The 12,130-nt window shown below is 43.0% G+C and overlaps 1 protein-coding gene across 1 annotated transcript in view; it reads left to right on the top strand.

The window, feature by feature from the left end:
• The window catches only part of HDAC1 (histone deacetylase 1), a 207,262-nt gene that overhangs the window by 34,707 nt on the left and 160,425 nt on the right, over positions 1 to 12,130 (top strand). The window contains exons 2-6 of the mRNA XM_085648399.1: positions 3,449 to 3,561; positions 7,314 to 7,431; positions 8,327 to 8,401; positions 8,846 to 8,984; positions 9,630 to 9,771. Of these exons, the coding sequence (XP_085504525.1) occupies positions 3,449 to 3,561; positions 7,314 to 7,431; positions 8,327 to 8,401; positions 8,846 to 8,984; positions 9,630 to 9,771 (587 nt within the window). The remainder of the gene's footprint in view (positions 1 to 3,448; positions 3,562 to 7,313; positions 7,432 to 8,326; positions 8,402 to 8,845; positions 8,985 to 9,629; positions 9,772 to 12,130) is intronic.

Below are 12,130 nucleotides of genomic sequence, written 5' to 3'. Positions count from 1 at the left end.
ATATTTCTATAGCGCGAACTCCACCCGAAGGTATTGGAGCACTTTACATAGCACCGTATTTACATTACACATTCGGGCTCGGGGAGATGAAATGATTTGCCCAGAATCACAGGATGTGGACGCGACCTTGAGGCTCAAACCCTGGTTTCCTGCACCAGATGCGGACAGCGCAAAACCTTCAAGATCCGAAGCGGGTGCCAAGCCCAAGGGCCACTGACCCTTTTCCGATGGGTAGCTACAATGGTTTTCACTGTCCATATTTAGGCTGCGTTTACTGCTAGTTCATTTGTACCATTACAAGCTGCAATGTTGCTGTCCGTCATCGCGCGCACAGATAGCTTACCGTTACATACTTGAAATGTATGTCCGCAACAGACAATGAAGAAGTATTGTATTGTAGTTGCATTTATATAGCGCCCACTACCCCCAGCGAGGCATCGAAGTAGGTGCTTTTTTACTGTAAAAGGTATACACTTGAGATATTTGTTGTATTTTTCCCACGTTGCAATAGATAGTATACAACAAACTCTACTGATCTACAAATGACTCCACCACCTTCCCTAGAATGACATACGCTTTTGTTCACAAGCCATTTCAGACCTGCACGTTACCTTAGTACCTGTTCATTATCTTGTTTTCCTTGCTGACAACTCCTTCATCCAACACAGAAAGAAGTAGCACGGTAACCGTTTTACCGTGCCTAGGACGTCTTTTTTCCTGTTCTGTTTCTTCGGTGCTGTGGCCATTGCTGTTAGGGACTGTCCTGTATGTTACGCAATCGAAATAACTCATGTAAACGTAAAATAGCTTTGTTTAATATTCATTACGTACGTTATGTGAGTGTGCACCTGTGGTTTCAATTCATTAACGAGGATGACTCGGTAGTGAGTCAGCGACGTAAAACAGAACTCCCCTTTTTATTGCTTTCCCATCATAATTTTACCTTCTTTGGAACTTTGATTTTTTTTCTGTGAAAGATACGTGTTTTATTAGTAGCACACATATTATGTCATATGGTTGTAACCTTGACCTCTCTGAAGCCAGCTGTTTTTCTGAGTGTAACTTCTGTTGAACATTATAACTGAAAATGATAACCTCAAAATGTAAATGTCAGTGTGCTGTATGGAATTCAACTGACTAAATGAGGCATTTTAAGGTTTTTGCAACATAAACTTCTACAACAGATATCCAGGTGCTTCTACAATAGGGTGCCAACAAGTCGACACCTATTGCTTCAATTGTAGGGAAATATTCAAGATTGTGTTATCTTATCTATTGACCAAATATAAATCGAAATAAATAATACAAAGAAGGGGGTTATCTTAGGGAAAAGGACAAACAATGTGCACAAAATGTTTCATACACTAACGTGCACATATAAATGTAACATATGAATTCAGTGCATTTAACATCTTCACTCGTGGGAAAGGCAAATATCATAAACAAAATTAGGTTATGTAATGAAATCAGATTATATGTATGATGGTTTTGTAGTTCTACACTTCTTAGCATACAGCTGAAAGTCCCAATATGAGGAAGTGCACAGAACATCTATATAAAAGCATTTGCAGTGCAATAGATCTCGCATTTACACAGGTTTGAGCTATTGACATTGTAAATGACAATGCCTTTTATTTTTGTTTTCATTTTTAAAACATACATAAAAGGCATTGTCATCTACAAAGCCAATAACTCAAACTCTCGCAAATGCGAGACCTATTGCATTGCAAATGCTTGTTTTTTTCTTGACTATGTCATGTTGCACCGCGGCTCATGTCGGAGCCAATAGATCTCGCATAGACAAAACCTATTGGCTTTGCCAATGCTTGTTTTAAAAACTGCTTTACAAACAAATATTGGTAAAGCCAGTATGTTAGCACTCACTTTATCAAAGTTAGGCAAGTTGCCTTTGTCCATGCTAATCCTCCATTTGTTTTTCCAGATCTGAGGATAATTGATGATCCAATCTTCTCTTCAGATTTGACAGTGAGGCATACGACCTACACAACTCATCTTATCTGAAGATGTCACTTTGACTGACGTTGCACATGAAATTAACTTTGAGCTGGAGTTCACCAAGGCTAAAATGCAGTGTGCATATCACGAGAGCCTGATCACCAATTACTTGAGACGGCCAGTGCATGAATGAGTCCTTTATTCACCATGGTCTGCTGGCACTTCCATAGCCACATCAATTTGCCCAGTACTTTGAAGCTCTCTTTCTGATCTAAGTGCACTTTGTTTTTTTAGCAAGTTCTCAAAGCTTTTCTGCTCACAATACCATTTAGGCCAAGGTGTGAATGTAAGTGGGGAGACCGGCTCTGTTTATTTTAGTCTTCGAAGGCTCCTGTAATTTTCCCAACAGCCTCTGAATTCACAGCCTAACAAAAATGGTAATGTAGCTTTTTTTTTTTTTTTTAAATATAAAGTGGTGCGTAAAATAATTAAGAAACATGAGGAAAACCCCATGTGACTTCCCCACCCATAACACTGATAACCTTTGCCATCCTTTCTCACTCTTGAGTCCATCAAATGAAAGGTAAGGCACTTGTATAAAAAAAATCAGAGCCTGGTAACATAGCTTGGGGAGTACTGGCAAAGTTGTGCAATTCCTAAAGTAACAAACTGCAGATCCTAAAGACCAATCTGAGCTTCCCTGACTGTATCAAAACCAGCAAATGGAAGGAAGGAAGCAATATCAGGGCTGTATAGAATAGCACAGTTTACTCCATGACTGCCAACCAGTATTCGGACCTCAAGAGCGTTACAGATTAGAATGGTCCTAGATGAAGACATAAGGCGAGCACTGCGTTGGCTGTAGGAGTGGGCAACAACCACAGTCACACAGCACTACACTAGATCCGCACGTTCTTTCACAAGTGGAGATAAATGGTCAGAATATGATCTCTTGAATCCACTAGTGAATATCACATGGTGTACTGCATTGTTTATTTTTTAGCATGTATGCTTATATTTATATACTCCCTATTTATTGTGTATACTAATGTTCACCCATGGGATAAAGGTGCAGAATCATTTGTCATCACTAATACACACCATTGTATTTCTTTGAACTCCAGACTGGCCGAAAGACTGTATGCTGGCACTGTGGTAACAACCAAACTGTGTGATTTCACCAAAATTCTAAAGGATCTCCAGATCCTATAGTGAAATATGCCACCTAGTGTAGGTGAGGGCAGGTGTGTGTGTGTGTGTGTTTTTAAAGAAAATCCTAGATAACAGTTAATACACCCAAATATTTAAAAATCAAAAAAGTGGTTCTCGAGGGATTAAAAAAAACTCCTAGGAGATGGTTATAGAATATCTCCATTCCTACAACAGAACACCTCCCCACCCCCTACCCCCCCATGCCCCTCTTATACCTTTGGTTCACAGTGTGAAGTATGATCTTTTCGCTATTAGTTTGACCTATGTTCTTTTTTTTTAGGAGATGTTGGGAACTATTACTATGGACAAGGGCATCCCATGAAGCCGCACCGGATCCGTATGACTCACAACCTCTTGCTCAACTATGGTCTTTACAGGAAAATGGAGATCTATGTAAGTTTCTATCAAACCATTGTATACAAAAGGGAGCAAGTGAGGGTGGTGCTAGTCTTGCACAGAAACACAGCATGGTTGTCGTGCACTGAAAAGGGACGCTTTTCACACGTGGAAATCTTGCTTCAGGCCGGCCAGTGTGTGTTTTTCAGCTAGGACAATGTTTTCTCCTAATGGTCTGGTGTCGTGTGTGAGGTTTGGCGTGGAGGAGGGGTTCTTTTTGAGTATCTGGTGTAATGCATGAGAGGGCTGGAATGGATGGTGATCAGGTGACTGATGGAGCTGAGGGTCTCCTCTTTGTGACCAGATGAGGGTTGTGGTGTACACATCATAGACGTTATGGTTTCATTCATCTGGAGCCTACATTGAATGTATTTGTGCTGCAAACGTCAGACCATACTACCATGGCTAGAATTGTCTATTTCTCTCGCCAGTGGTGTTAAACTGGGTAGTGCCTTGTTTGTGCGGAGTTGTCCAACTCCAGCCTCGCAAACTGTACTGTAAAGTTTGGGCAGAAATATCAGGGGGCAGTCTTCAAGCGCCTGTGAGTGCTTCATGGTTGCTGATTCCCTGGCATCTTTATTTTCATGGGTCTATTTTCGAAGCATGATGTTTGCTTTTCTTGAAGCTTTTTACTGGACAATTTTTTAAAGGCTCTTTCACATCCGGTTATTTCTACTGCCTGCCACAAAAAAAACCCAACAGGTGTCCTGTTGGATCCGCTTCATTACCATTGTGCAGGTATTCTAAACTACATTCACTGGATACGTTTTAACGGCAGTAGCTTTCAGACAGCAGAGGTTTTGAAAAGACAGCAAAGAAATGCAATTTGGCAGCGTCTTAATATCTGCTGGTACCCAGGTTTGCTACTAATTCCCGCAAAAGCATTAGTTAGCAGGAGCCGGTCTTTGCAGAGCATTGCTGTATTGTCTCGTGATATCGAATTCCAGATCTGTTGTATTCGATGCTGTTACTATTGAACTCCTCTGGGGAGCTTTTCTTTCAGTTGTTCGACCTGTTGGTGTTACTGCTGTTTACAGTACAAAAATAAAGACAACCCTCTTAACTGTTAGGCACCCCCTCAATTGTTAGTTACCCCAATGTCTTCCTGTCAGCGCTCTTCTACCATAAAGAGGCTTTGTCCTTCTGTTCAGCGCTCCATCACTTCCCAGTTAGGTTCGTGCCATTAGCAGTATGGTCACGAAGAGAAGCCTCCGTGTGTTTTTTCCTATGTTTCTTTCAGTAGAGTCCAGAAAACCTGTGTTGTCATTGGTTTGAACGGTGTTTATCTCCGATTGCCGGCACTACAGAGTGCCAGCTGCGTGGTGTGTTATTGGTGTAGCACTGAATTCCCATGTGAACACCCAGAGTTTGCGTTAGGGCTCTCTTGTTTAGTAACGGAAGTTTTCATTTCTGAATCTCGCGTGTGATGCTCATGGAGTTACTTTTGGAGGTGCTGCTGTAGAGAAAGGTCACTTCCACTGGATTCGGGTGAGTGGCTTGAGAGAGAAGTTAATATTTAGATTGGTGGGGGTTCTATTTTTGATGGGGGGGTGCCTTTTTAGGTCGAGCCTAGTGCAACGCGCATGCGCTACTCTAGGAAAACAACCTCTTGAAATCACTCAGCACTTTTCACACGCTTGTGCGTGTTATTTTTTTTTTTTTGTAAACTTTTTTTTTTCTATTGGACTTTGCGTGCGTCTTTCTAAAAAAGACAGCACACAATTGGGCAAAAGGCGGGTGCATGTCCCACCTTCCCCAGGAAATGTATCCGCCCACAGCTTGCGGTGACGAGCAGGGGCGCCATCTGTTTTTAATTAGCGCATTCGCGGCGCTTGTTCCTTCCGCTCTCACCCCAGCCGCCATCTGTTTTCAATTAGCGCGTTTGCCACGCTTGTTTCTCTTTGGGATGCGGTCCTTTGTCCACTGTCTAATAAAGGGTGATGAAGGTATGCAGCTCATGTTTACACTAGTTTAACTGCAAAACGTGCTCAAGTGATGAGGTTCAATCTTCTTTTAAAATTGTAACTCAAGCTCTAAATTAGGGATTAAAGCAAACATCTTGCATTCTGCAGAATCATCTGCTGTACACATAATGTAGGATTTCCTCGGGCAATCATTTGTTTTCTCATGGCTTGCTGATCTCATCTTAAGCAGTGAATAAAAGCGCAGTCAGGTAATGAACTTGCCACCTGGCTCAGTGAGCTTTCTCTGTGTGTCACCCCCGTTAAAGGTGTTTAGCGCTTTCTAACACAGGGCAGGGGACCGAACTGGCACTGTAGGCGAGAGGGGTTTGCCTGCCCTTTACTCTGTTCCACATAATGCGCGCACTGCTGTTCCCACACACCCTATCAGCCAGTCGAGAAGCAGTTTCTCACTCAGTCCTTTTTTTTTTTTTTTTTGTAGAAGTGCACCGATTAATCGATCATAGCTAAAAATATTCTAATAATTCTGGGCAGCAACCATTTAAAGACTTTACAACTGATTAAATTTGCTACCCAGAGGTTTACAACAGCCTCGCATGAGGAAATATATAATATTTTCAGGAATTTACAATATTCTTTCAGTTTGTTTGGAAACATTTAATTTTTGCAAATTTGTAGACATGGGCCACAATTTTTTTTGTAAAGATCTGTCTCAGAACACCCACTCCCTGGGAAGATGTGGAATAACGACCAGAGCTGCCAGCTTTGGAACTGGGCAACTAGGTCTGAGTCTCAGGGTCGGCTCAACACCCTGTGATTCTGGGCAAATTACTTAATCTCCCCTTGCCTAACAAAGATAGATGTGCACTTGTACAGTGTAACTGGTGCTCATGTAACGCACTCCAATACCTTTGGGTCAGAGTTCGTGCTATATAAAACTGCAAAAAAAAGAGGCGATTTAAAAGCACAAAACACAAAAACATTTTCTCCTAATTCCAAAAGGGTTTTGCAATTGTGAACATGCCTATTTGCGTTTAAGAGTTTCACTTACACATACATGCAAGGAGATTTAACAATGAGCCGAACCCCGCCCCCCCCTTTCCCAGTGAGTACTATGGAAGACTAAGGAAACGTTTGTCCATCATGTGAGAAAGGTTACGGTCTTACTGATGTCTAAAGCGTGACACTGGAAGTGAAAAACGGAAGGTAAAGATTAGTACTTGTGTAGTATTAGAAAAAAATGCTTAATTTGAATTCTTCTCAATAAGTATTGCAAGAACGAAGAAAACTAGAATCTTTTTACGTTCTTTTTTTAATAAGGTAATTCAGTTGTACATAATGTCTTACTGGCTATATATAAGGTAACACAAATACTTATAATAATTTATTATAACTTTTCAACATGCTGCACAACAGCCACCCTGCTCTACAACATAGCTTAAATACATTGACCATGCCAATAGCTTTTGCTAAATTCCTATAAGGTCCCAAATGCGAGAACTATTGGCTATGCCAATGCTTGTCTTTCTATATGGCACTATGATTTAGGTGAATGTAGTTGCTTGTGATAAGTTTGATGAGAACTTGAACTGAAAGTAAGTTCAGTTCTGTCAGCACTAGGGTGATTTGGTGGCATTTGTGACAGCCACACCTCATGTTTTGGAGGTCTCGTGGGAGTGCTTCTTAACAGTCTGCCTGCTTGTGGTGTTTGAGTTCGTTGATGGGTGGAAGATCTTGAAAGCTATACAGGCAGCGAATAAACAGTGGGCCCATATAATGCCGCCATTTCTTCCCAGAACTATTACTTTTAATATTGTTCTTGTTCAGCGGCCTAACAAGTCCAATGCAGAGGAGATGACGAAGTACCACAGCGACGACTACATAAAGTTTCTGCGATCGATCCGGCCTGATAACATGTCAGAGTACAGCAAACAGATGCAGCGATGTAAGTGCAAGTGTGTGGAGATGCCTGAGCAGCACCACCAATGCCCCTAACACAGCTGTGTCCAGATGAATGTATGTGCGCAACTTGCTGATGTAGAGGCACAGTATGAATATGGAGCCTCCTCTGAGCTAGGATATTGCATTTGTCCAGATAGTGGAGTAGAGCAGGCTTGTGCAGAGATGTGTGTGTGCACGTGTGAAGACTTCCTGCCTAGCTTTTCACTCTGGTCGTAGTCTGACCAGACTTGTAGGTGCACAAGCAGTGTCGTAGCTTTTAAATGTGTAGACCACACATAGCAGAGCATCGGCTATAAGTAGCCACATCTTATGTACTTTCAGCCAGAAAAGTTCAAAATAATGGTCACTCGGGTATCTTATGTTTAGTCCTTTATGGTACAAGTTATTGGTTTTCAAAATGTATCTGAAGTGATTAGTTGAGAGGTTTTTCATGTAACTAAGTGGTGTGGGAATTATTACTAATGAAAGGGAGTGGGTCCGTAAGTAGTGGAGTAGAAAGCAAATTGGAGGGTTCAGATTAACAGGCGTTGATTGAGTTAATACGTTTAGATGTATTATACGCGATTTCACAAAGCGGTGCAGTGGTTTCACATGAATACTGTGTGTGCCACCCCTAGCCTCTGCCGTTGCATAGAACCTGATTGGGTCGGTTCTGGGTGCCATGACAGCATGCCTTCATTACACTTGGAAGGTGTGAGCTGAAGTCTCTGTTCTGATGTGAGCACTCCCTTCTTTCCATGAGCACGTACAATCCAGCGTCTGCCAGTCTTCACTTTCCCTAGGCAGACTGGAAAAGGCCTATAATGTACCGTATCACACCTCCCTGTTCAGCCATTGTCTGCCTCTGTACCCAGACTGCCTGTGCTTGTTTCTTCCAGTCAATGTCGGAGAGGACTGTCCTGTGTTCGATGGGCTCTTTGAGTTTTGCCAGCTTTCTGCCGGAGGCTCTGTAGGTGAGAAAATTAAGCCCAGCTTTCTTGCCTCAAATGTGGTGTTGAAGGAGAATAACGCTGCAGGTAGGGGTGGAGGGTGAGGGGTAGAAGAGCAGAGGTACACGGCTGGGTGAACTAGAAAGGTATTGCATGTGCAAGGGTGTGGGAGGGCCGCATGTGCAGGAAATGGAGGGCTATTCTACATGTGAGGGGTAGAGATGAGAATGTATGTGCAAGATTGGGGCCCGAGGAGTTGGGGAGTGGGATTGCTGAGATTCGTATACATTTGTGAATGTCTGGAAAGGTGGGAGGCTGTAGAGTAGAGAGAGATGGTCCAGAGGGAGCTGCTATTTCCTGTCGCATGCTAGCACGCAGGGTAGTGTTTGGTTACATGTAGTGAGTCTGTGCATCAGTCACAGAGCCTCGCACTGCATTCAGCATAACCCCCATGGTGTATTCTTTCAGCCAGCGCTGTCAAACTGAACAAGCAGCAAACGGACATTGCGGTGAACTGGGCCGGTGGACTCCACCATGCCAAAAAATCGGAGGCTTCCGGCTTCTGCTACGTCAACGACATTGTCTTGGCCATCTTGGAGTTACTGAAGTGAGCGTGTCTCTTTCCTTACTTCTACTTTGCTGCTATGTCACAGATATCTGTATTGGGGCATTGTCACGGCAGAGGGATGGGGCTTTAAAAGTCTGACACCAGCATGCAATGATATCCATTCATTCTCCTGTCTGACTTAGGGTTCAACCACAGGAGGCTGAAAAAGTTTGGTGTGCGCTTGTTCCCATGAGTTTCTTTATTGGTTTGGTGGTTGGGTGCAATTTTCTGAAACAATTTGTTGTTGGAAGGATTTGATGGACATATACAGACAGCTCAGTATAACAGTTGTATATCTTATTAGACGTGCCCTACAAAACAAGGAAAATGGAAAAGTAACAGAATCCCAGTTTTTCTGTATAGGGAAGCAGTTCTTGGTGCTACCTTAAGTGATTCCTTGGACTGTAACACCTACGGAGAGAAGCAATTGATGGAACTTGGTGTTAAGCTCTATAACATATGTTTCCTAGGGGCTTTAGAGAGTGTGCTTCACGCTTTCACCTCATGAATGCTATGTTTCTGTCCTGCTTTTCTTAATGTGCATTCTAAGCTCCCAACTACACTACGTTGGATTTGTTTGTGGTCCATTTTTTCCGATGCCCACTAACTCTGCCCTTGCAAATGCCCTCCTTCTCTTTACTTTAGGTACCACCAGAGGGTGCTGTATATAGATATCGATATTCACCATGGTGATGGTGTGGAGGAGGCCTTTTATACCACTGACCGGGTCATGACTGCCTCGTTCCACAAGTACGGAGAATACTTTCCTGGGACGGGGGACCTGCGGGTGAGAAGCAGATAGATTGGAGCATGTTTTTCTGCTCCGTTTAGGATTTTTCTTGTTTAATGTACACATTTGCGATGCAGTAAGCCTTTCCACCCTACGGTGTCTAAGCAATGCAGTTATGGCAAAGCAAATCTGGCAGCTAGGTAGAACTTATTTGACATGGCAGCCTTGGATGTCTGGGTTTGGAAAAGCGAGAAAATGTATTGAAGTGCTGATGGTGGTAAAGAGACATTTGATGGTGCAAGAGGGTGTACGGCATATTAAATGTTTTGTCTTTTTGAGCATGAAAGTCGTGAAAGCTGTTATACATTGGCAGAAAATGTAGATGGTTGTCCGTTGACTGTAATGGAGATACATATCAGCTTTGAGAATTCACGTTGGGTGGTTGGTGTGTGAGTTTCTAATAATGTTAGAACTAGTGGGCTGAGGGTTTTTATATGATGGACTCGAGAGGAAAGCGTAGAAGTGAGCGGAGTTTAGATAATGGAACAATTGGGAATGGTGCAGAAGCTGCTGAGGGCGGCCAAAGGCGCTTGTAGAGGTCAGTAAGGAAGTAATTACTGGGTGAGGAAAATGTAAAGGTTGGCTGGGAAAACCCTTTGGGTGTTTGAGAGGACTCTAATGGGTAGTAGGGTTAAGTTTGGTGATGCTAGCGAGCATGCTGTGACTGTATGCGAGTATAGGAGCAGGGCGAAGTTAGTCGTAATGCTCACAGAAATGGTATAAGAGTGAATTGGTTGACAGAAGGCTGCTTTGGGAGGGGGTTAAAAGTGCTGGACTAGGCAGTCTCACTCTGCTGCTACTTAGTTCTACCATCTTTCGTTCTCGTATGTATTGGATTTATAAAGCACAAATCAAGCTAAAACACAGCTTTGTGCATGAGAAACAATTTTATATTTGAGGTGGTTTCAGGGAGGACAACGAGGAGTGAGGTGGGCATGCTAAACTTGTAAGCGTTACTTTCTAGGACGTGGGTGCTCACAAATTTTTTCTCCGTGGCCAAAATGTACACTGTGGGGTGTAACAAATTGCATGCATATTCACTGTAGTGTCACAGGTAGGGACCTCACATCATTATATATGCATATCACTTCCCCCAGTCGACCAACTAGGACACAACTTGGTGACCCGCCCATTAGTTACACACATAGACATGAATTCTGTAGAGATCGCATTAACTAACTGCGCTTTCCTGCCAAAACCATTAATTTCCATAGATCAGTTTCACTTAAATTCATTTTTTAGGTCTCGCCTGACCCAGCGCTTGCGCTGGTCTGGCGAGACTTTAAGTAAGGGCTTTCAAAAAATGCTACCGCCGGCTACAGCTTGCAGTGCATGTGCGGGGGTGCGTGCTTATGAGCAGAGGCGCCATAGGGCATTCCTCATGCTCATTAAGCGCATCGCTCGCCGCGCGCTTGGTGGCGATCACTTTCGCGGGCGCGCACGCCCCACTCCCTTTATACTCGCTCTTGTTTAGGTCTCGCTGAGCTAGCGCATGCGCTGCTCCGAGACATTTAGGATTGGGGTTTTTAAAGTGCTGCCTGGTGGCCTAGCGCTTGCGTTCACGAGAGCGTGCACGCGCAGCCGCCATCTTTTAAAAAAAAAAATTCCTTTCACTTTTGCGCGTCCATGTCACTTTCACGGCCGCGCGGCTATCGGCTTCATTTTCCTTTCGCGTGGCCGTGTCACTTTCACGGCCGCGCGGCTATTGCTGGCCTTTCTTCCCTTCCTCTCTCACGCAGCTCTCCCTTTATCATTCGAGTGACTGTGCCCACCATGCCTACTCCAAAACGACAGTGCCTGTTATCTGTATCAATTTTCAATCACTTTGCCACCATTTTCTGTCTCCTAGCCCCAAGTTTTCTTGCCAAACTCACTTTCTGTCTTGGATCTTTCTCAGAAGGAACAGAGACGTTCACACAGCTAACCCTTCTATTCCATAACCAACTGCAAGTTTTAAGTGATTTGTCGCTAGATAACTAATGCCAGCACATTAACAGCAATGATAAGTGTTTTAAAAATAGACCCAGCACATTTTGTTTACTTACTACATGCAGTTCAAAAATGCAATTTCAAAGTTCCACATGTGTGTTTAAGAATGTCACTTTCATTCTTTTCCCAGCTTGGTTACTAATGTATATGTGGAAAAAAGATAAGCGCTATATAAAAAGTAAAACCTGAAACATGTTCTTTTCACATTCCTTTATGTTCATTTGTTGTTGTATAGTAGGCCATTTACCTTTTAAGTGAGGATTATTATGAGGGCATGGCACTACTTTTTGTGATGTCCCCTATCAGTGACGTTATTGTGAATTGCATTTACTAGTATATAATGTATATAATAATCAGTAGTCTCTCC

This window comes from Triturus cristatus, chromosome 3_2, assembly GCF_964204655.1.
Source record: "Triturus cristatus chromosome 3_2, aTriCri1.1, whole genome shotgun sequence".
NCBI classification, from domain to species: domain Eukaryota; kingdom Metazoa; phylum Chordata; class Amphibia; order Caudata; family Salamandridae; genus Triturus; species Triturus cristatus.
Note: the sequence above shows the minus strand (reverse complement) of the source record. Positions and strands in the feature narration are given on the sequence as shown.